This window comes from Mobula birostris, chromosome 2, assembly GCF_030028105.1.
Source record: "Mobula birostris isolate sMobBir1 chromosome 2, sMobBir1.hap1, whole genome shotgun sequence".
NCBI classification, from domain to species: Eukaryota; Metazoa; Chordata; class Chondrichthyes; order Myliobatiformes; family Myliobatidae; genus Mobula; species Mobula birostris.
Window position 1 is genome coordinate 205,086,908 of NC_092371.1, and position 26,017 is coordinate 205,112,924.

Consider the following 26,017-nt stretch of genomic DNA (forward strand, 5'->3'; position numbering starts at 1 on the left):
AAAATCATATAAAAAATGAACATATCTGAGGATGTCTGAAGTACTTAAGCTTGTTGGAACTTTAAAAGATTTTTAGTTTGAAGCACTTTTACAGTCTTTGAGACAAAAAAATGAATATATGAAGAACTTGGAAATAATTTGTAGGAGAATGAAGTGTTGCTGGTTTTTACTAAGACTGAGTTGTGAAGAAGGACTGAAAGTCTTGTTACAGATTTTGACTAGCAACACTGTGATGCCATATTATAATAAACAGAAAGCAAGTCCATTCAGATTGATTCTTACAGTAGAACACATTGGTCACATTCATAGACATGAAAAGCAAATATAAGGCCAGTGTGGAGATTTTCACACAGATATAGAGCACTGCTTCAGGAAGGACATCAGAAACAATTGGATGCTGTGATATAGTGATTTTAAAGGGCTTCATTACTAATTAGTCTTCATTTACAATATTACTGTGAAAATTTCAGAAAAACGCATTTCAGGATGTATATTGTATACATTTCTCTGATATTAAACTGGACTTTGAACCTTTGAAATTTGATGAGAGAGATAAAAAAGGATGTAATAGTTTTTCTAATTTCAATGAGGATTTTGCATTAAATTATTTTTTTAATCATCACAAGTTCTTTTTGATTCTTATGAAACAACTAACTTGCCTTTCTCGTAGTCTACTCCATGTATTTGTATTTACATTTATTTATTTAGAGCTACATTGCAGAACAGGTCCTTCTGGCCCAACAGGCCAAGCTGCCACCAACCCACCAATTAACCCTCGCCTAATCATGGGACAAATTAAAATGACAGATTAGCCTATTAACCGGTATGTCTGTGGACTGTCGGAGGAAACCGGAACACATTGTGACAACCCACACGTTCATGGGGAAGCTGTATAAACTCGTTGCAGATGACATCAGAATTGAACTCCGAATCCCGATGCCCTGAGCTATAATCCTTTGTACCTTCCCTTCAATTATAACTATTTTATCACCACATTGATTATATTTATTATAGTTCCACCATACAATTTCAAATCCAGATGTGTATTCCAGATGAGCCACACACACAAAATGCAGGAGGAACACAGCAAGGCAGGCATCATCTATGAAGAGGAATAAACAGTTAACATTTATTCACCCTTCCTTTTATACTGCCTGCTTTGCCGAATTTATCCAGCATTTTATGTGTGTTGCTCAAGATTTCCAGAGTCTCTTGTTTTATGTATTTTAGTTTAATTGAACACTAATTGTTATGTTTTGTAACTTCGAAACATTAAACTAATTCAAAGGAAGACACAGGACTCCGAAAATGTGAGTCTATCTTCAAGTTTACTTTAAGCAAAGTGTTCACGTATCACGTGGTAGCGAGATGATGTATGTAATTAATGTTTTTTGTATATAACCTGTAATTAATTATTTAAAGAACAAGAATGCTTAATCAACCAATATATATACAAGATTACTCAAATATAACTGAAATATTATGTACACCACACTAACGATCTCAATTCATGATTCGCTTTTGTCAACTTTGTATTGACCTCTAGAGGGAGCCAAAACATTTCAGTTTCTACTGCTTAGCCTGCTTGAATGTAGAATAACTATCATTTGTAAATAAAAATTACTGGAATAACAAGATTGCTGTAAAGTTAATGTATTTCTTGATATAATAAACATTTTTTCTACTGTTTTTGAGTGACTTCCTATTATTAAGCTATTTTCCACCTTAATAAATCATCTCTGCACTCTGATACTGCTGTTAATTATCTGCTTAATAATTCACACAAAATGGAGCACATAGAATAGTGATAAACTTGAGTGACTTATGTTCATGAGAGAAAATAGAAACATATTTACTGCTGGGCATTCTGTTCTCCTAAATAAGGTGAATATATCACTTTTCCAATCTGACTGCATTGCATAAACCACAAGGTACAGTCATTGAAAGCACCAAAACATGCCCTTTTTTCCCCGGAGTCCAAGATGATCATCAAATACCAATTTATACTGATCCTACACTAATTCCATTCTGTTTCCCCCAGTTTGCCATCAATTCTTCCTTGATTCTACCGCTCCTTTATACAACTTGGAACCATTTAAGGTGACCACTCAGCCCATTGGGATATACTAGGAAAGTGCACAACCTGGAGGAAACCCAAAAGGGCACGGGTAGAGAGTGTAAACTCCATAGATGACACCATAGCTCAGGATTTAACCCAAGTCACTGGAGCTGTGAGACAGCAGCTCTACTATTTGCACCATTGTGCCTGACATAAATCAATACAACCAAGTGTTGCAAAGAGTGAATAGAATCAGAGAAATTGCCAGTAAATTATCTATTTTCAACTTTTTCTACAATTGATATATCTGCAGCAGCTATGACTTGCATCAATTATTCCTGTCTTTTGATCTTCAGTTGACATTGATATTGCTGCAGCAGAGAAGACTTGTGGCTTTAGTTGACTAATTTAATACTCAGGCTTACAACTTTCTAAACAAATTACTATTTTTGCCGTGGCAGGGAAGACCATTTGATTGCTGTTCAGTGTGGAGGGAGTGATTAACACCGGCTTTCTGGGATCAGCAAGCTTATAGTGCACAGGATGGATGCCTGACACTGAACATCTTTCGCTCCATCACCTTCAGAATGAGTGCTGTTGTCAGAAACTCAGCTCTTCATCCTAGAGGCATGACTAGATTTGTATGTGGTGGCTGCACAGGATGAAATAGCTGTTTAACCAAAACAAAACATATTGGGTATACAATAGTTCATAAAACATTCAGAACGTTAAGAGGGGAAAAACATAAAAACTGTCAACTTCAGAAAAGGACTATAGGTTTGAATTATTCAAAGAGTGCGAACTATATGAATTATTCAAAGAGTGAGAAATATATATATAACAGGCCAAGTTAGCGTAAAAGAGGAACTTCCAGAATAAGTGAGAAAAATACTTATTTGAATACAAATAAGAACTCAATGAAAAGACAGTTGCTCAGAGAACCAACAAATAGTAAACAAATCTCTTCAGAAGGAGTTCAAAGTTCAAAGTACATTTTTTACCATAGTCTGTATACACTATGCATCTTGAACTTTGTCTCCTTACAGGCAGTCATAAAACAAAGAATCCTCAGAAGAATCCATTAAAAAAAGGAAGACAGTCAAACACCTAACACACAGAGGGAGAGAGAGAGAGAAAAAACAAATTGTGCCAGCGATAAAAGTAAGCAAATAGCTTCAGAGCTGAAGCTTTATGAAAGACACAAAGTCAGCCATGCAGCTGGAGCTGGCCACAGTCTTAGTTTATCACAAAGCCAAGTAAATGTCGCGAGACCACAAATGTGAAGTCATGCATCACAGAGCAGACAACTTGAAAATTATCATCAGTTGACACAGGCTCTGTGGAGAGAACAACAAAGATTTTGCGGGACAAGAATGGATTGAAATGTAGACGAGTGGGTACCACCAGGAGAATCCTTGTGGATTCCAGAGCGAATTTGAAGAAATGAGAAAGGATCTAAAAAGCGTGGATTGGGATAGGTTGTTCTCTGGCAAAGGTGTGATTGGTAGGTGGGAAGCCTTCAAAGGAGAAATTTTGAGAGTGCAGAGTTTGTATGTTCCTGTCAGGATTAAAGGCAAAGTGAATAGGAATAAGGAACCTTGGTTCTCGAGGGATATTGCAACTCTGATAAAGAAGAAGAGGGAGTCGTATGACATGTATAGGAAACAGGGAGTAAATAAGGTGCTTGAGGAGTATAAGAAGTGCAAGAAAATACTTAAGAAAGAAATCAGGAGGGCTAAAAGAAGACATGAGGTTGCCTTGGCAGTCAAAGTGAAGGATAATCCAAAGAGCTTTTACAGGTACATTAAGAGCAAAAGGATTGTAAGGGATAAAATTGGTCCTCTTGAAGATCAGAGTGGTCGGCTATGTGCGGAACCAAAGGAAATGGGGGAGATCTTAAATAGGTTTCTTGCGTCTGTATTTACTAAGGAAACTGGCACGAAGTCTATGGAATTAAGGGAAATAAGTAGTGAGATCATGGAAACTGTACAGATTGAAAAGGAGGAGGTGCTTGCTGTCTTGAGGAAAATTAAAGTGGATAAATCCCCGGGACCTGACGGGGTGTTCCCTCGGACCTTGAAGGAGACTAGTGTTGAAATTGCAGGGGCCCTGGCAGAAATACTTAAAATGTCGCTGTCTACAGTTGAGGTGCCGGAGGATTGGAAAGTGGCTCATGTTGTTCCGTTGTTTAAAAAAGGATCGAAAAGTAACCCGGGAAATTATAGGCCGGTAAGTTTAACGTCGGTAGTAGGTAAGTTATTGGAGAGATTATTAAGAGACAGAATCTACAAGCATTTGGATAGACAGGGACTTATTAGGGAGAGTCAACATGGCTTTGTGCGTGGTAGGTCATGTTTGACCAATCTATTGGAGTTTTTCGACGAGGTTACCAGGAAAGTGGATGAAGGGAAGGCAGTGGATATTGTCTACATGGACTTCAGTAAGGCCTTTGACAAGGTCCCGCATGGGAGGTTAGTTAGGAAAATTCAGTCACTAGGTATACATGGAGAGGTGGTAAATTGGATTAGACATTGGCTCGATGGAAAAAGCCAGAGAATGGTGGTAGAGAATTGCTTCTCTGAGTGGAGGCCTGTGACTAGTGGTGTGCCACAGGGATCAGTGCTGGGTCCATTGTTATTTGTCATCTATATCAATGATCTGGATGATAATGTGGTAAATTGGATCAGCAAATTTGCTGATGATACAAAGATTGGAGGTGTAGTAGACAGTGAGGAAGGTTTTCAGAACCTGCAGAGGGACTTGGACCAGCTGGAAAAATGGGCTGAAAAATGGCAGATGGAGTTTAATACAGACAAGTGTGAGGTATTGCACGTTGGAAGGACAAACCAAGGTAGAACATACAGGGTTAATGGTAAGGCACTGAGGAGTGCAGTAGAACAGAGGGATCTGGGAATACAGATACAAAATTCCCTAAAAGTGGCGTCACAGGTAGATAGGGTCGTAAAGAGAGCTTTTGGTACATTGGCCTTTATTAATCAAAGTATTGAGTATAAGAGCTGGAATGTTATGATGAGGTTGTATAAGGCATGGTTGAGGCCGAATCTGGAGTATTGTGTTCAGTTTTGGTCACCAAATTACAGGAAGGATATAAATAAGGTTGAAAGAGTGCAGAGAAGGTTTACAAGGATGTTGCCGGGACTTGAGAAACTCAGTTACAGAGAAAGGTTGAATAGGTTAGGACTTTATTCCCTGGAGCATAGAAGAATGAGGGGAGATTTGATAGAGGTATATAGAATTATGATGGGTATAGATAGAGTGAATGCAAGCAGGCTTTTTCCACTGAGGCAAGGGGAGAAAAAAAACAGAGGACATGGGTTAAGGGTGAGGGGGGAAGAGTTTAAAGGGAACATCAGGGGGGGCTTCTTCATACAGAGAGTGGTGGGAGTATGGAATGAGCTGCCATACGAGGTGGTAAATGTGGGTTTCTTTTTTAACATTTAAGAATAAATTGGACAGATACATGGATGGGAGGTGTATGGAGGGATATGGTCCGTGTGCAGGTCAGAGGAAAGGAGGTCAGTTTCTGCTTGGGAAACAATGGACTGAAAGTAGAATCATGACCCAGAGAGTGGTGACCAGAGAGTTAGCATTCAGTTCTTGTGAGGTGATGATTAGTTTGCCAAATAACGACAGCACCATAGTTGCAGCTGGTTGATAACAATGTTGGGCTTGATCCCGTGTAAGTGGAGTGCTGCTGTTTCAGAAGTGGGTACTTTAGAATGAGTAAATGAGACAGTTAATGTCACATTGGTAATTTGTGCTAACCTTATTTAGAAAGAATAAGAATCTGGCGGAAGGGATCTAAATGGATAGGGGATTCTGAAATCAGGAAAAAGAGCCTGGGGTGTAGAGACTTCTACCTAAAGGAATGGGTAAAGGTGGCAGAAGAGCTAATCTTCCAGTTTGGGATGGAATGCATTTAGTCAGAGATGTAAGGAGATGAAGTTTTGGCACTGATTGGGATCAGAAAGGAGAGAGGCAAAAACGATAGGAATAACTTGGGAAGGGATAAGATGCAGATCAGAAGAAAGTGAAGAGAAAAAATGTTCGAAGGAACGAATTCAAGAACTTTTCACATTTTTGATGCTTGGCATCTGGACGGAAGGAATATAGCCTCTTGTTAAAGTACCACATGTAGTAGCAGAGGAAGTGCAGAAGCTCTGAAAAGGTGCAAGTTGGTTTTGCTGGAGAGTGAGGTCATACAACTTTAAGGGAAGATCATAGGATGTGACAAATACAGCGATTTGGGAAACACTTAATATCCTAACGATTATAGATACATCCTGAAGTGTGGGGCAGATTTTCATTTGGAAATCCATATGGATCAAGTCAGTGCTGAAGACTGATACATGCCTAAGGAAAGATATGTGTTGTGGAAGTGAACTTCAGTAAATTCGATGTCCATAACCTGAGGAGTAAATGTCCTCCCACCATGTATGATGTTGCTCATCTCACTAATTCAAATCACCCACAAGCATGAAATGTGAGAACCGCAATTATCATAGCTAATGGCAATCTAAATATAATGCACATCTTAGCATTTTGTGGAAGCTTTCAATTAACTCTGCTAAAGCATCATCACCTCAAACACAAACAAGTGAGAATCTGCAGATGCTGGGAATCCAAGCAGCACACACAAAATGCTTGAAGAACACAGTCCTGCCGAAGGGTCCTGGCCCGAAACGTCGACGGTTTACTCTTTTCCACAGATGCTGCCTAGCCTGCTAAGTTCCTCCAGCATTTTGTGTGTGTCACCTCAAACACAGCTCATTTGATATAATTTCTAAAGTGATACTGTCAATGCACATTTTTGAAAGTGCATTAATGGATTCCTGACTCCATCTTTTAATCTGATTTACACTATGTATAAATCTGCTACCACTGTGGCCATAAATGGAAGACTCATTTCTCTCCCTCACAGTCTTTAAGCAATTCCTGCATGGGCTTTAAAAAATCAGAAAAATCCTTGCAGATGTGTTTTTTTAAAAAGTCACTTAAGTATGAAATGATTTTAAAAAGCCAATACTTATTTATTTGTGTAATTTTCTTCCATAAAGTTCTTCCTGTGGAATGATTGGATATGCATGGTTGGTAAACAAGTTTTCAGTGTCCTTAATATTTACTCTATAAACTTCAGGATATTTACATTTGTAATTATTGGACATTGGGGCATATAAATCAATTAAACATGGCTGCTTTGGAAGGGCCATCTTAAATACATGAATCTTTTAGCATGCTTAATAATTATTGAGATTTTTATACTTCTGCTCAGTGCCGCTCCCATATCCCATTTTACAACCCCCCATCACCCCCAAAATGGGGAATTAATCCAAATTTGCTACTAGTTCATGGAAGGATTATGAGATATTGGAAGAGAATCAAGGAATATGGGTTTTGTGCAGGAAAGTGTGGCTAACAAAAAAGATGAGCATGATTGTAATTGATAGCAGAACAGGAATACTCATTTTCTTAAGTTCAACAGGTATGTTGTGGAGGAGAGTATTTTAAACAACAATAGGATGGCCTGAGGACCCACGCTCATCGATTTAGGAACAGCTTCTTCTCCTCTGCTATCAGATTTCTGAACCACCCAAGAACCCATGAATACTACCTCATTATTTTTGTACTTTCCTCTACCTATTTACTTTATCATTTATAGACTTTCATGTCTGCACTGCACTGCTGCCACAAAACAACACATCATGTGTCAGTGATAATAAATCTTATTCTGATTCTGATTCGCATTTAACTTGACCACGTACCCAGTCCGAGGTTTAGAGGAATAACGACAAGAAACAGCAAGTTTGCTGCTATCTCATCTGGAAAATCTGGGGTAATTTAATGGTTCTTAAGCAAACATATTGATACCACAGCCAGATAGGAAGTGTGACATGCTCTGTATTTGATGTTTCTGTTTCTATGATTTTGGCAGATTTACTAAGAAACCCACAAATTCTATAACGTTCTGATGTGAGCTCACATACTGCATAGTTAAGTGGCTGAATTCTGGAACTAACATTCTCTTTCAGATGATGCCCCAGAGCATTTAGCCTGTTAATGAGCAATGGGATGGAACAGGTTTCCACAGTCAGATGGAGTTACAAACTACTTAGCAAGGCTGCATTTTGTATGTCTCTAACCTTAACTTTCTGTTGAAAAGGTGTGAGCAGGTAAACACGTGATGCCATATTACACCATCACAACCTGTTCGGAAAATTGCGTCAGAGGCAAGATCTCTTACTGAGTGTTGGCTTCTGGGTAGTTTAACAGTTAGCATCCAAAATAAATGAATCAAATATAGTTATTTTAGTTATAGACCAAACGAGCCAATGCAGAATGTCCAGCCACCCAGAAGGTTTTGTTATTGAAAATGTGCTTTTTTTCCCCATCTTGTCTTGAATCACTTCCTTTCTGTGCTGGGCCATCATTTTCAGCACCGTCCCGTTTTTTTGCAGTTGAAATAAATTTCTGTTAACTGCAAATAAATTATGTTATCAACTGCAATGCACACTTTTTTTTTACTGTCTTTAGTATAATGGTGCGGGCACTCTCAAGTCTTTATATGCCGTTATGAAATTACTTGACGACTTCTGATAATTCATGATTGAAATTCATTCATGCATAGCGAACACTGTTCCACATATTGTGAGCTCATTGTAGACTGTCATTCAGCGTACATTCGGTATATATAAAAGGAAGTAGAAACGATACGTGCTTTTGCTGGTCTGTGAATCGGTGACTGGTGGATATTTGCGAAAACGCGTTGGAGTTAGACAGTTCCATTACTTTTATCCAGTCCTGTTATCAGGGCAACGGCACCGTTCTTACTGATACATCCTCCAGCAACTCTTCAATAACAGCACACTCCCTTCCGCGAAATTCCAGCCGCTCTTCTGCTCAGTTAATAGCCGTTCGGCGCATTGCAAGAAATGTCAGTTTGGGTGAAAGGAACAACAAAGCTTTCTACAGCAATTCGATCTGGAAGGAGAGAAAGAAAGAGATTCACCAATCAAACCCAGAGGAAAGGCGAGAGCAAGCCTACCAGTGAGCGAATGAGTGAAATCCCGCCTCCGTTTATAATCCAGTGTTGGGACTGCAACCGCGGCAGAGCTGGGAGCCCGAGGCATTACCTGGGTAGCGTCCAGCTCAAGTCAGATACGCTTTTTTTCAGTTAAAGCTAACAGGATGGACTTCAAAAGATTTTATATATATTTACATCTGCATGATGAAAGTGTACTTTCGGATGAAGTCTGTAGCATCAAATGCCAGTGCAAGGTAATAAAGTATATATACTGTTATATTTCAAAGTTATCAATTTCAATATTTAGTGGTCAGTTTGCATTGTTAATTTCGGTAGATTATTTTTAATAATTGTGACATCCCGTAGCATGAAAAATGTTATATTACAGATTTCTGCTATAAAACAAAGTTACCAGATTCCATTAAAAAAAGATTTATAAAGGTCTGCTAACTTGTTTTGCGTTTTCTACTAATATATGCCGAGGAGATAACCGTATTTTGAAAGGGTATTGCATCTACTTCCTATTAAGTATACAACTGTAATTTATATATGTTAGATGGACCTCATTATTAAGAATTTAAAGTAAACCTAATTGTGATTTACTGCAGATGGGTTAACACTTAGAGTCCATCAGAATTATTTAGATAAAAAATATTTAAAAGTCTTCCTAAAAAGATATCACTTAGAGACCGATTTTATAATTCCAGTTCACATCTTATATACTGTAAATCACATAATTATTTTGGTTTTCCATCGAGTGACATTTTCCCCTCAGTTGTCTATATATTTATATATTTCGAGATTTGCGCTATCTTTGTAAGTCTCGCAGTATATTTACAACCTCTAATTTGCCAGGTTGAATACGACAAACCACTTTAAAGGTTATTTTGTCAGCACAGTGTGCATGATTATGGATTGGAGCATGGGTTACTTTCACTGAATAGCTAAGTAAGTTAGCTCGGGTAATGCTTCATACTCAGACTTGGTAAATGTTAAATTATTCACATTTATTATTATTATTATATATGACATTCAGTTCAGTATTAAGGTTTAGCTGCTCTCTATCGGCAATGAATTTACAAGAGGTGATCTTAAAGCGGTGGCAGCGAATATTTGAACTTCTGCAACGCGCCCACACAGGTCCTTTTAACGCATTACGCCTTGTCAACTAACTTCCACCGAAAATTTGCTAGATGTACTTCAGCAGCAGGCCAGACACAACAGAAATTATATGTTGGTGGCAAATAACAACCCATATTGTCAGTGATGTCCAGGTGATAAGCTTCTACGTCCTCATTAATAGAATCTGGGGACTGGATTTCGATTATATAATTTCAGTAGTTTACGCGGATCTGAATTTTTAAGAGTTAGTTACATAACTCGGGAAATTCAGTGTTGCGACATTACAACCTTTATTTCTGCATGTATACACCATGGATCTACAGTACAAGTGATGTAATGCGTCGAGGATGAGTTTTATGAGTTTCCATCGAACTGATGGGTACGTAGCGACGGAAACAAAAAAGTAGGAGAGTTTCTGCAGATGCTGGAAATCCAGAGCAAAATGCTGGAGGAACTCAGCTGGTCAAACAGCATCGATACAGAAGTACAGGCAGTAGAAATTTCAGGCTGATACCCTTCATCAGGACTGGAAAAGAAGAGTGAAAAGCCAGAAGAACAGACGCTGGTCTCCCCTATTTCGGCGTTATCTTGTCACTTTTCAACATTTCGTTTGATTATGCTTCCTTTACAATCTTTTTCTTTTGGAAACAGGACAGTTTATAAGCTTCATAATGTGATTGGTTAGACATTGAACTATTTCTAGGGAAATGTTTGTTTCATTGGCTATTAATATACCTTTGAGTTCTCAGATAATTGATGTTTTCTGCTTCAAAACAATTCAATTTTTATTAGTGATGATATTCAGATCATATGGAGAATGACCTAAGGGTTAATATTGCACAATTTTAGCATGGTGAATTCTAAGAACAATTTATAGTCCATCTAATTTAATATATAAAAATTTAGAATATGCTGGAAAAATAATGGCAAGCCAAGGTAAACATCATTTTCATTGCCCATCTTAAAAAAGTAACTTCTGATGACGGGCCTTTGAATCAAACTACACAATGATTTATGATGCTCTGATGTTTGCCTTGTGAAACAGGGAGCTGACTGGTTACCTTTCAATGAATCTAAATGCATTACTGAGTTTCACCATAAACTATTGTAAAAAGTTTGGGATAATGTTCCATGATTTCACCTATTATTGGAGTGATTTATGATCTGGATGTGCCCTTAAGCTTTGGAGATCCACAATAGTTATAATTAGAAAGTAGTTAGTAACTTCTTCCTTAAACTTTTTAAACACTTTAATTTTTACTTTTTGTTCCAAGCTTTCAATCTTTCTTTCCCTTGAAAGGAAGGCATGGGAGAATCTGAGAGCAAACTGACAAATACACAAATGAATCATAAGAGCTTTCAAGGATTTTAAAGGGAACAGAAAGTTCCACACGGTAGGCTTATTCAGAAAGTCAGAAGGCATGGGATCCAGGGAAGTTTGGCCAGGTGGATTCAGAATCGGCTTGCCTGCAGAAAGCAGATGGGCGTGGTGGAGGGAGTACATTCAGATTGGAGGTTTGTGACTAGTGGTGTCCCACAAGGATCTGTTCTGGAACCTCTACTTTTCGTCATTTTTGTTAATGACCTGGATGTGGGGGTAGAAGGGTGGGTTGGCAAGTTTGCAGATGACACAAAGGTTGGTGGTGTTGTAGATAGAGTAGAGGATTGTCGAAGGTTGCAGAGAGACATTGATAGGTTGCAGAAGTGGGCTGAGAAGTGGCAGATGGAGTTCAACCCGGAGAAGTGTGAGGTAGTACACTTTGGAAGGACAAACTCCAAGGCAGAGTACAAAGTAAATGGCAGGATACTTGGTAGTGTGGAGGAGCAGAGGGATCTGGAGGTACATGTCCACAGATCCCTGAAAGTTGCCTCACAGGTAGATAGGGTAGTTAAGAAAGCTTATGGGTGTTAGCTTTCATAAGTCAAAGGATAGAGTTTAAGAGTTGCTCTATAAAACTCTGGTTAGGCCACACTTGGAGTACTGTGTCCAGCTCTGATCACCTCACTATAGGAAGGATGTGGAAGCATTGGAAAGGGTACAGAGGAGATTTACCAGGATGCTGCCTGGTTTAGAGAGTATGGATTATGATCAGAGATTAAGGGGGCTAGGGCTTTACTCTTCGGAGAGAAGGAGGATGAGAGGAGACATGATAGAGGTATACAAGATATTAAGAGGAATAGATAGAGTGGATAGCCAGTGCCCCTTCCCCAGGGCACCACTGCTCAATACAAGGGGACATGGCTTTAAGGTAAGGGGTGGGAAGTTCAAGGGGGATATTAGAGGAAGGTTTTTGACTCAGAGAGTGGTTGGTGTGTGGAATGCACTGCCTGAGTCAGTGATGGAGGCAGATACACTAGTGAAATTTAGGAGACTACTAGACAGTTATATGGAGGAATTTAAGGTAGGGGGTTATATGGGAGGCAGGGTTTGAGGGTTGGCACAACAATGTGGGCCGGAGGGCCTGTACTGCGCTGTACTATTCTATACTATCTATAGAATAGTCAAGGCAAATGTAGGTCCTGTACAGACAGTGACAGGAGATTTACAAATGGTTAATAACATATCAGAAGAGAAATTAAAGAACTATTTCTGTCTGTCTTCACAAAGAAACATATACAAGATAGATCAGTTGCAGAAATGGGCTGAGAGATGGCAGATGGAGGTTAACCCAGATAAATGTGAGGTGTGGCACCTCAGTAGGGCAAATGCAAAGAGATAATACACTGTTAAGGGCAGGGTTCCTAAAAATGTTGCTGAGCAGTGAGATCTTGGGATCCAAGTTTATAACTTCTTGAAGGTGGCTACACAAATTGATAAGGTGATTAAGAAGGCTTATGGAATGCTTGTTTTCATTAGTCAAGGCACTGAGTTCAAAAGTCGGGAGGTTATGCTGCAACATTATAAAACTCTGGTTAGGCCACATCTGGAGTATTGCATACAGTTCTGGTCACCCTACCATAGGAAGGAACTTAGGCTTTGGAGAGTGTGCAGAAGAGCTTTACCAGGATGATGCCTGGTTTAGACACCATATTCTATCATGAGAGGCTACCTAAACTTGGGTTATTTTCTCTGGAAGATCAGAGGCTGAGGGGAGATGTCATAGAGGTTTACAAGATTATGAGAGTCATAGATAGAGTGAACAAAGGGTATCTGTTTCCCAGTGCTGAAGTGTCAGATACCACAGGGCACTCATTGAAGGTGAGATATGGTATGTTCAAGGGGGATGTGAGGGGTAAGCTTTTTACGCAGAGAGTGGTGGATGCTTGGAGTGCACTGCCTAGTATGGTGGTAGAGGCAAATATGTTAGAGGCTTTTAAGAGACATCTGGATAGGCACACATGGATGTAAGGAAGATGGAGGGACATGGAGGGATAGTTTAGGTAGGAGGGATTAGTGTTTGGGTGTTTTGATTTGCTTTTTAGCTGGTTCAGCACAATAATTTTGGGCTGATTGGCCTGCTCCTGTGCTGTACTCATCTATCTTCATAAAAGAAGAAATACCAGAAAATCAAGGTTCTGGTAAAAACAAATAGCTAAGAAATAAGTATTGCAGCCATATAAAACTTTGTTTAGGCCACATTTGGAATATTGTGTGTAGTTCTGGTCACTCATGACAGTAAGGAGTCTTTGAAGAGGGTGCAGAAGAGGTTGCCTAGATTAGAGTGTTAGCTATAAGGAGAGCTTGGACAAATTTGGTGTGGGGTGACCTGAAAAAATGTATAAAGTTACAAGAGGCAAGTTATGAGAGGCAGGGTCTTTTCCCAGAGTGGAATGTCAGATACTAGATGGCATATTTTTAAGGCGAAAGTTTAAAGGAGGATTATGAAGCAAGTTTTTTTACACAGAAAGTAGTAGGTGCCCACAGCACGCGTTGTCGAGTGAAGTTGTGGAAGCAGGTATGACAGCAAAGTACAGAGACACCGAGACAGTCACATAAGGAGACAACGAATGGAGGGATATCAATAATGTACGGGTCAGTGAGATTAGCTTACATTGGCATAAAGGCATTGTCTGCTGAAAGGTTTATCCCTGTGCTTATTTTTTGTGTCTTTTTTACTTAATTGGTTCCAGAGTTAGTTTGCTCATTTGCCAAGATCCCATATACCCCTTATCCTCTCTGCACTATAATAAAAGTCTTATAATTCCTTCATTAATTATACCTGAAGGCTGAGGGGGAAATATTCACAATAACCTCCTCTACCAAATTCTTCATCAGTATAGTATGAAACAAGCTGGCTCTGTTGTTGGGTTCTTAACTTAAACCCTCTTCCTCTTTCCACAGATCCTATCTCACCTCCTGAGCATGATGAATATTCTCTCTTTTAATTTCACAGTTCCATTATCTGCAGTATTTCGCTGTAATTGTGTTAGTTAATGCAATGCCTTGACAAAGGAAGAGATTACGTTGTTTGATAATATTCTTGACAGTGAATAGTATCATGAATAAATGCATTGAAGCAAAGAATTTATTTGCTATATTAGATTTCACTGAGATATTGATGAAAGGATGTACTGTTTTCAGAGTTGGCTATTAAGAGACAGTAGAAACTTTTTTTTACTTTGTTACTTTGAATTTTTAATTTTACTATACAGCAGGAGTTTTGGAAGCAAGTTTTGTTAACAGGACTAAATGCAGTCAACAATCCAGACTAAACAAAACTCTGCTGGTATCCACTGATTGAACCTGTTTAGTCATAAGGAAGACTGAAGATTTTAAAAACATAGGTAGGACTGCTGAATCACAGCCGGCAGAGAGATCAGTACCTCATAGGTCAGCAATTCTTTTTGAGATTTTAACTAAAACAGACCAAACCACTATAGTGTCAATGTGATTTGAACGTATATTTATCACTGTAACAATGCTGTCATATATTAACCAATTTTATTCATTTGTGTTATTCAAAATAGCATTTTATACTTTTTTAATATTTCCAAGGTTGGAATAGTTGTCATCAATCCTGGTCACTGATTGCTGAATTATAGTGCAAAATTCAAATTTGTCAGTTAAACATTTCATCTGCTTGCTGCACTAAATTAATCAGGAGCATCTAACAGTTTTTGAAAAAGAAGAAAAATGAGGCGCTTAAAGTGTTTGATGGATCTGTTTTGTGAGAACAACATTGATAATATTAAAATTAACTGTTTCTCCAACAGAATGTGAAAGGTTCATTGAACTTTCTGCTGTGTCTTGTTTAACTTTAATGCCATCAATATCAGAGGTCATTAGTTAGCACTCTAAACATGAGTTCTGATCTAAAATATTAAATTATTGATATTTAAGTATTTTAATAATGCTTCAGTTCGGGTACGATGAAAGTGCGTATTTTGGATCTTGTGCTAGACTGAGGCATCTGCCCTATATAGAAGGACAACTGAATGCATAATTCAGTTTGATTTTTGCTTACTTCAAATAAAGTATCTGAAGTATTTTTTCAAAGAAGACCTGGAAACCCTCCTAATTTCCTGGCACTATTCATTCCCCAAAACAGCACGACAAATTTCCTTGTGGCCAACCATTTAAATTCCTATCACAATTCCCATTCCGACATGTTGGTCCATGGCCTCCTCTGCTACTATGATTAAGTCATTGTCAGGGTGGAGGAGCAACACCTCATGTTCCGTGTAGGTAGTCCCTTCCCCTTTTCTTCTACTCCCCACTTTGGCCTCTTTATTCTTCTCTTCACCTGCCTATCACCTCCCCCAGGTGCCTCCCCTTCCTGTTGTCTACTCTCTTCTCCTATCAGATTCCTTCTTCTTCAACCCTTTACTTTTCCCACCCACCTGGCTTCACATATCACCTTCTAGCTTGTCCGCCTTCCTCTCTCTCCCCATTCCTTTCCAGTCCTGAAGAAGGGTCTCGGCCAGAAATGTCGACTGTTTATTCCTTCCCATGGATGTGGCTTGATCTGCTGAGTTCCTCCAGCATTTTGTGTGTGTTGTGTCTGAGTTGAAGTGTTTAATCAACAGCTGCATTTGATGTTAGATGAGATGCATATCATAGTGAACCTGGATTATTACATAGAATTATAATGTTGATGCCATTGTAAAAACATGGCTACTTGACAGACAAGACTGGCAGTTCAACGTTCCTTGGTTTCGTTGTTTTAGTTGTGATAGAGAGGGAAAACAGAGGAGGTGGAAGATTTGCATTATCGATAGCCCAGAGATGTGGAGGAACAGAAATGGAAAGATTATGGAAAGATATAGACATAAGAGGGTTGTCATTGGGGGAGGGATCTTGAACTTCCCCGGTGTTCTTCCTTATCACAAATATCTTAGAAGGCATGGGATATCTTTACTGTATCCAAAAGAAGGTTCTTGAATCAGTGTGTGGAGAGTCCAGCTAAAGCAGAGAACATATTGAGTCTAGTTTTGGGAAATGAGTCAGACCAGGTGACATATCTGATCATGATGAATAATTGGGAAAAAGTGACTATATCTGAATATGTTTTCAGATACTTATAAATAAAAATAAAGACCTTGTGGGAAGGTTTTGAACTGGGGGTGGGCAAATTATGACTGAATGACACCAGAACCAAGGGGTGCTGATTGGGAGAAACTGCTGTGGGGCAAGTCCATGTCTGACATGTGGGACTCGTTCCTAAAGACCAACAGAGCAGAGCTCAGGTTCAGGATTTTCTGGTAAGGGGTGAAGACAAGGATGATAAGATAAAGGAATCTTAGATGAATCAAGACATTCTAATTTTAGTCAGGAAGACAAAAGGAAGCACATATAAAGTTTAAGAAGCTAAAATCAGAATATGAACATAGCAAGAAAATGCTAAAGCAGACAATTAGGAAGCAAAAGGGGCCAATAAAATGACCTTCATGGCCACAGTAGAGGATAATCACAAGGCATTAAGAAGTAGAGGATAACTAAGGAGAGGACAGGTGCACTCAAGGATAGAGGAGGGAATTTGTGCTTGAAGTCAGAGCAAGTGGCTGAGGTACTAAATGACTACTTAGCATTGTTTTTTTTTAATCCATGGACAAGGATTAAGGTACAGTGAAAACAGAATGGAGTATGCTAATATGCTACGATATTTTGAGATGTAGGATGAGGTAGTGCTGGGTCTTCTGAAAAGCACTGAGGTGGATAAGTCCTCAGTGCTTGATGGCATTTATCTCAGAATGTTGAAAGAAGCAAGTGAAGAAATTGCTGGAGCTTTGACAAAAATCTTTGTGTCCTCACAAGCAAATGGCAAAGTCCTGGAGGACTGAGGAGTAGCGAATGCTGTGTTCAATAATGGAAATAGGGATAATCCAGGCAATTGTAGGCCAGTGAGCCTCACGTCTCTGGTTTGGAAGCTATTGGAAAAGAGTCTGTGGGATAGGATTTATGCACATTTGGAAAGATCTGGCCCAGTTACTCTGGCTGGTCCTGTCGGCCCAGTGGTGTTCCCCAAGCAGCATCTCTAGAAAGAGGTACAGTCGACGTTTCGGGCTGAGACCTAGAGATGCGGCCTGAAACGTCGACTGTACCTCTTCTTAGAGATGCTGCCTGGCCTGCTGCCTTCACCAGCAACTTTGATGTGTGTTGCTTGAAATTCCAGCATCTGCAGATTTCCTCGTGTTTGTGTTCCCCAAGGATTGGTGTTGGGACCATGTTTGTTTCTGACATACAGTAAATCAATATTTTGGATGAAAATGTAATTGGGTGGATCAGCAAGTTTGTCAATGACACCAAGAATGGTGAAGAGTGTAAAATGCTATCAAAGAATACAGCGGGATATAGATCTGTTATGGTTATGGACAGAGAAGTGGCAAGTGGAGTTTAGCCTGGGTAAATGTGCCATGTTGCAAACTCTCAAGGTCAAAAGAACAGAGAAAGTATACAGTTAATGGTAGTGCCTCAATAGCACTGAAGTACAAAGGGATCTTGGGGTCCAGGTCCATAATTCACCGACGGTGGCTATACTGTGGGTAAGGTCATATGGAATGCTTGGTTTATCTATACTGTGGATAAGGTCATATGGAATGCTTGGTTTATCTATACTGTGGATAAGGTCATATGGAATGCTTGGTTTATCTATACTGTGGATAAGGTCATATGGAATGCTTGGTTTATCTATACTGTGGATAAGGTCATATGGAATGCTTGGTTTATCTATGTTGTGGAGTGCTGAGTATTAGAGTAAGGAAATCATGCTGCTGCTGAATAGAACTTTAGTCAGACTGCACTTTCAGTATTGTGCGCAGTCCTGGTTGCCCCAGATAGGAAAAATGAGGAGACTGTGGGAAGGGTGCAGAAGAGATTTACCAGTATGCTGCCCTGGATAAAAGGGTAAGTACTATAAAGAAGGGTTGGACAAAATTTGGATGTTCTCCATTGAGCATTGGAGGTCAAGGGGAGACCTGATAAAGGTTTTTAAAATCATGAGAGTCATAAATAGAGTAAACAGTCATAATCTTTACACCAGGGTAGCAATGTCAAACACAAGAGGACATGCTTTTCAGATTAGAGCGGGAAAGTTCAAAGGGAACATGAGAAGTAAGTTTTTCACACAGAGAGTGGTAGACATCTGGAATAGATTACCAGGGGCAATAGTGTAATCAGGGAGTTTGGTGGAGTTTAAGAGGCTTTTAGATAGATTCATGAATATGAAGAGAATGGAGGTATATGGATGATACACAAGAGTAGGACATAGCTTGTCAGTGTTGCCCTGTTCTACATTCTATGTTCCAAATAGTAAAATTAAACAAAGAAAATACAGAAATACAAAGTTAATGAAGTTGCAAACATGGCAAGAGAAACATAGCTGTTATTTTATTTAATGACTTTGTTTTTATTAATTGCAAAAAGACAGAATAGATGATGATATCTGTCAAGAACAGAGCAAGCACAAAAAGAGAAATAATGTATGAGATCGTGAAAAGGCAATGTAACTTCATTGGACATGTGATTAAGAAAGAGGAGTTAGAATGCACAGTAATTATGGGAAAGATTGAAGGGAAGAAAGCAAAAGGAAGGCAAGGACAAATGATGATGGAGACAGCAGCCAGAGAACTGGAAATGAATATCAATGAATTGATCCACTTGACCTGAGACAGGAGTGAGTGGGCCATGGCAGTCATAGCTCAATCTGGGCACGGCACCTGATGATGATGATGATGATCAGTATTATATTTAATCTCTTAAGAATAAAAAACTTGTAAAATCTCTGATCATCAGAAGCACTTTTAGATTCATTTGTGAACCTTCTGTGGAAACAATGAAATATTCAAAGATTCAAGATTCAAAGATTCAAAAAACCTTATTTTCATTCTAACCGTACATCAGCTCTGCAGGGCAGAATGAGACAGTGTTTCCCAGGAGCAGCGCAATCATATTTAAAATATTAATATTTCCTAGATTTTCATAACTATTAAATTTTACTGAGAGTTCTCATTTTTTCAAATCTTTTTATTATTATTATCCATAATTTACAACAGTACATCGAAGTAAACAACACTTACAATGTCTGAAGAAAAAAAAACATTATCATAAAGATTGAAAAAATTTTTGGTGATTTAAAAAAAGAGGAAAAAAAACCCATACTGATCAAGAAAAAGTGAGGAAAAAACCCATTAGGTGTTCAACTCCAGAGCCATGCGTCATACAAAAGCTTCTAAAGATAAACATCAAACTGCCAGCAAAATACTGAGAGTTCTCCTCATGAGATTAATTTCAAGATACTCTTAAATAATACCTTTTATCATTGTGAAAAGCTCAGGGTGGCTGTCAAGAGTCTTCCGAAATAAATATTGATGCGGAGCCATATGAAGTCAAGTCAAGACAAATTGGTCAAATGGATAGGTTTTAAGGATCAGCTTAAAGAAGAAGAGGTGGGAAGTTACAGAGGATTAGTGAGGGAATTCAGAGCTTAGTGTCTTTGCAATTGAAGCCTTGACCACAAATTGTGAAGCAGTTAAATTTTTGTGGGTTCAGGAAACCAGAGTCTGAGGAGCATTTGTAAGGTTAAGGGCTATAATAGAAGACATGAAGAGATTGGAAAGTTGAAAGCCAGAGAAGAATTGAAACATGGATGAGAATTTGTCTTGCTAGAACATGCATGATTATAATGAATATATAGTAGTTACATTTTGAGTTCCTTTGAACATTTTTCCACTGGAAAGTTTCAATGAAAATAAACTTTAAATTTTATTTTTTATATGTGGTGTTTACATGCAAATTAATAAGGGATCTGTGCCAACAGTAATAAAGCCACTAAGGAGTCAGTTTTATTCATAGATGATAAACAATAAGTAATTTGTCAAGATGGCTAGGAAAGCAATAAACATATCACATCTATGAAACTGAGTCTTGGACTCGCAGCTGGAAGGATTTGCTTTCTGTGAGTATGAACAGAGAGTGAAACACACTGATATACACAGTCTCAACTAGAAAACAGTAACAATAAAGCCATATAGCAACAAAACAAGATTAGAAATCCAAAATGATGAGGCTGAGGGAGGGGCGGTGAGAAAATCAAAACTTACCATGTTTAATTTAGGAAGACTCATTGAAGTAGGACAACCTATAGTGTTCTTTTGTGCTACTGAAGCAAGATAAACCACACTCTTTAACTTACATGAGCTCAATTCTAACCATCTCTCTATGAAATAAAATATTTTATCAATTCACTTCAAGCTTTCTTTCAATCTGATGCCTTGGACAACTTTTGGACAGATTGACAATTCGCAAATATAACTTGTTTGAGTAACTCTGGTTCTGCAGGTATGACCTTGGTTTCAGCTTTCATGCAACACATCTTAAATAACGTGAATCAAAATGAAAAAAAGCAACTGCTGGAAATCTAAAATAAAACAAAAAGTGCTGGAAATACTCAGCAGGTCAAACCACATCTCTGGGAAGAGAAACAAAATTAACGTTTCAGCTCAAAGATCCTTCTTCAGTATAGTGGGTCATCTCCCATAAAGAGGAAGATGCTTAGGATTCATTCAAAACCAGTTGATACTCTGACCTCACAAATATTCCAATAATAGAACCAAATTTGCAATGGTGGCCATTTGTTATTTTTGATATTACATTATTACAATTCAGAAAAATACAAATAATTTAGTAAAATGCGGAGTATTTTTCTTCAAAAAATTTAAGTGGAAAGTTTTACATTTTCATTTTACCTGTGAGCCCTTCTTCATGTACAGTATACAGTATGTGCATTTTTGCCTGAATATGACTTTTAAAACATGTTTATCTTGAAACTTCTATGACTGTTTTACTTTTCAATCACAATTGTGCTCTCCTGTGCTCTTATTTTGGTAATGTATCCAAAATGAATAGTAGTTTGTATATTAATAGTATTGCAGATAATATTTTAATGATACAAAATAAATTAAGTTTTTAACCATTGCAGAACGTATTATTTAAAAATCCTATGCATTATAGTTCAGCCACAAATTACAAATTCAAATCAGTATGTACTTATGTACCATATTTCACAGTTTGTCATACTAAAATGGAGAGAACAGCTCATTTGAAACAACTACAACTGGAAATTGTAATCTATACAACGGAAAGTGGGAAGGAAGGGTATGGATATCATGAAGTGGAGTGAATTTGAACTCCAGAATACCCTCTTCTGCAATAACCACACAAATGACCAGCATTTTGCGTCAGCTCAAATACTTTATGCAGTGGTCCTTGAGGCGAAAATCTGAGCAGTTCAGTTGTTACCTGACTCCAGTTCACTCCCTTATCTGTGTAACTGCAATTGTATTTTCTTTTACCACCATCTTAAAAAAGGTGCTTTAGATAGTGTCTGAAGCTTTACCAATTCTTCATAAAGTCATTTCTTCACTATTTTATAACAGGTCAATGATGCTAAGTACAAAGTAAAATGCTAACATGAATGGAATGGTAGACAAATAACTTATGTACTGTAAATGCTTATGTTAGTCACTCACAGGGAAGTTACATAACCTAAGCATGATACCTAGAGTACAGCACAGAAACAGACCATTTGGCCCACAATGTTGTGCTGAACCAGCTAAAAAGCAAATCAAAAACACCCGCACACCAATTCCTCCTACTATAGAACAGTTCTTTAACTTTCATTTCCTTAACAATTTCTTTCAATTTGAAAACTATCTTTTGTGACATCAATCACTATTGACGCTAATAAAGCTCCCTTTATCAAAGGTATTTCACTGTGGATTAAGGGGAAAATAGACTCTGAATAAAACTGACATGAGGAAGTAAACAGGAGGAAATGTTTGGGGTTGGAACAAAGTTTTCAAAATGTGTTTTTATTGATAGCTAAAGTTGCTGGGACCAATGGGGTTAAGGTAAAAATAGTTTCCACGATTGTTTACTTTGCTCAGGTATTCCAATTACATGTGAATCCCTAGTAATACTAATTAAAATGTAAACATCACTGAACGGTAGACATCAAGCATGCTGCGGTAAGCATGAGAAAAACCATGATTTATATGGTGGAGAAGCACAGTAATTTTACAGTAGTTGTGTTAGTAGGAATAGGAAAATGAAGGCTGACTATTTAATGCTTTATATTCTGGGGGGTCTATTCATAATCTCTTTCATCAGTTAGACGGAAGTTATTGATCTTGAATATTATAACTCTTCTTCTCTTTTTACAGTTGCTGTCTGACACGCCAAATATTTCCAACATTTTCAGTTTTATTTAAATTCCACGATAGTTTTTAAGTTGCCTTTTTTATTTAGAGATACAGCACGGTAACAGGGCCTTCCAGCTCAATGAGCTTGCACTGTCTGGATATGCCCATCTGACCAATTAACCTACTAACCATACGTCTTTGGAATGTGGGAGGAATCTGTAGTCATGGGAAGAACGGCGGGTTGAACTCGGATCACTGGTGCTGTAACAGAATTACGCTAAGTGCTATGCTCCCGTGCCACCTATGGCAATGGTAGTTCGATTGTACTCTCACATAGGATCATGTCCATGTCTCAGTGATGAAATTTTGCTTGCTGTTTTGTACTCTTCGTTATGCCCACACCTACTTATATCAGTGTACACAAGCTTATCTTGTAAGTTTATGAAAGTTTCATACAATATTGTTAAATAAAATCTTATAATTTTTCATCATTTATATTTTACTCTTTAGTAGTTTTGGGAAAAAATTTGAAAAATATTTAGTGATGTAGAAAAGCAAAAAACTATTACAGTGTTTCTAATGAATACAAACATACTTCTTAAAATTAATTATCAAGTAAAAAAATCTAGAAGTACATCAGACCAAATAAGACCTATTTAAACTTTTAAAAGATAACTTTCTAAACTATAGAATATTATTTTGAATTTAGAAATGTTATTATTTCACAAAATCTTTGACTAAAATCAGATATTGTAGATAGATTTTGAAGGTAAATAGTATGAGAACACTTAGTAACTGCTTTCTGCAATATTAAAGGTAAATGATTATAGTATTGTTCTGTGACTTGTGTTTACAAACAATGTAATGGTTTTAGTTATAATTTACATTCATTGGCTTCAGTGCTTTGGAGAAAATAAAGAGTTTTCTTCCATTTACTCCATTGACTATGTAACATTACTTTATTTTAGGTATCAATTGTTTCTTACTTGGGACTAGTAAATGGAAGTACTAAATGATAAGGATTTGTCACCATGATTTATGGGAGGCTGTTTGAAAGGACTGTCACTGATTGCGAACTTATCAACATAAATGTGGGAGGATACAAACAGAGAATCGACCAACAGACCCTGCTACGATTTCCTCACACCAGGTTAGGAAAACTGCTGAAATGTGACACCGAGGAGGATATTTTAGAGCTCTGCGATGATTACAATGTTGTGGACAAGGAATTTTACTTTGATCGGAATCCGTGCCTGTTCCGGTACATTCTGAACTTCTACTACACAGGGAAATTGCATGTCATGGAAGAGCTCTGTGCATTTTCTTTCAGTCAAGAGATTGAGTACTGGGGGATTAATGAACTTTTTATTGACTCTTGCTGCAGCAACAGGTACCAAGAGAGGAAGGAGGATGTGGTGGATAAAGACTGGGATCAGAAAAGTGATGAGAGTATTGACTCTTCCTTTGAGGAACTGTCAGCCTTGGATAAAGATATAGATAAATTTGAGAACATGTGGTGTGGAAAACTAAGGATGAATATGTGGATCAGGTTAGAAAATCCTGGACATTCACTCTCAGCCAAAATCTTCACAATTATATCATTGGGTGTGGTCCTGATATCCATTGTGGCCATGTGCATTCACAGCATGCATGAGTTCCAACAACTTGATGCAAATGATAAGGTGATAGTTGATCCTGCTCTAGAAGGACTGGAGATTGCGTGTATTATTTGGTTCACCATTGAGTTTATTGTGAGATTCTCAGTTTCACCGTGTCTAAGAAAATTCTTCAAAAAACCCCTGAACCTAATTGATTTTATTTCAATCTTACCTTTCTACTTTACATTGACCTTGGAGTCAATGGATGAGGACAGCGAAGAGTTAGAAAATGTGGGTAAGGTGATTCAGATCCTGCGTTTAATGAGGATATTCCGTATCCTGAAACTAGCCCGGCATTCAGTGGGGTTGCGATCGCTGGGAGCCACACTCAGGCACAGCTACCATGAAGTTGGACTCTTACTCCTCTTCTTGACAGTTGGGATCTCTATATTCTCTGTGCTTGCTTACTCAGTTGAAAAGGACGAAAGTGAGTCAGGACTTCACAGTATTCCAATGAGCTGGTGGTGGGCGACTATTAGCATGACCACAGTTGGGTATGGTGACACGTACCCTGTCACACTGCTTGGAAAGCTCATTGGAAGCATTTGCATTATATGTGGAATTTTGGTAGTGGCTCTGCCCATTACTATCATTTTCAACAAGTTTTCCAAGTACTACAGGAAGCATAAGATGGTGGACATTGACCGTTGCAATGCAGAACTTGCAGAAAGTTGTCCTGATTTACCTTACGTGAACATTCGAGACATATATGCCAAAAACATGCACTCTTTCATAGCTAGCATCTCTTCTATGGTTAGCACTGATGCCAGTGATCGCACCACAGATGCTTCTAGCATCCAAGATCTTGAAACTGTTCATAACACAGCAACATTTGAGAACTGAACACTTACATGTATTTTTTTTTGGCTTGAATCTCTGCTTTCCTGACAAAATTATGTTCTATGATTCAGATATTTGTTGCACTTTAAAGTACTCAGGGTATTATATGTTTGACAGACAATATCTAGTTAACTGAGTGTAATATCTTCATGAACATGAAAGAAGCATGTGAATTAGTTTACTGACTTCGACTTTATGCAAGTACGTAATGTTTTGTCTGTTTCTAAAAGAAATGTCAATGCAATTATAAATTCAGTAAAATCAAAGACATATGATAAAGACTATACTGTATGCCTGTGGAAATATATGATTTGACTGTTATTTATTTTAGGAGAGAGATGCAAACTGGCAGAAATTCTGACTTTATCTTTTCTGTAATAATTTTCATTTTCTATGTGTGAATCGACATCTTTCCTGGAGGCAACTTCTAGAATGTATATTGTGCACCAAAATTAACAGAATAATTAGACCAAATTATAGTAGTTAAAGTATGTAAACATAACAATATGTTTAGTATTTTGCTAAACTCATCAAACACAGTTTGTCAATAGCAGTTAAAAAGAACAGAAGTAAGTATTGTATAAAAATATCAAAAATGTTTGGCATCTGTAACACAATTTGTATGAGTCAAATGCAAACTTATTTTCTTTTCAGAGTCATCTCAACATTGGAACTGGAAAATTTTTGGAGCAAGCAAACTGTCACAAATATCACCAT

The 26,017-nt window shown here is 38.0% G+C and overlaps 1 protein-coding gene across 1 annotated transcript; it reads left to right on the forward strand.

Moving 5' to 3' along the window:
* The first annotated feature begins 9,111 nt into the window (after positions 1-9,111).
* kcns3a (potassium voltage-gated channel, delayed-rectifier, subfamily S, member 3a) lies at positions 9,112-25,521 on the forward strand. The gene is made up of 2 exons (XM_072278819.1): positions 9,112-9,355; positions 23,771-25,521. Exon 2 carries the CDS (start codon positions 23,834-23,836, stop codon positions 25,301-25,303), a length of 1,470 nt encoding a protein of 489 aa, XP_072134920.1. The 5' UTR covers positions 9,112-9,355; positions 23,771-23,833; the 3' UTR covers positions 25,304-25,521.
* Positions 25,522-26,017: the final 496 nt, after the last annotated feature.

Bases quoted from the DNA above. Each gene is read 5' to 3' on its own strand.
- kcns3a (XM_072278819.1), top strand. From the start codon at position 23,834: ATGATTTATGGGAGGCTGTTTGAAAGGACTGTCACTGATTGCGAACTT.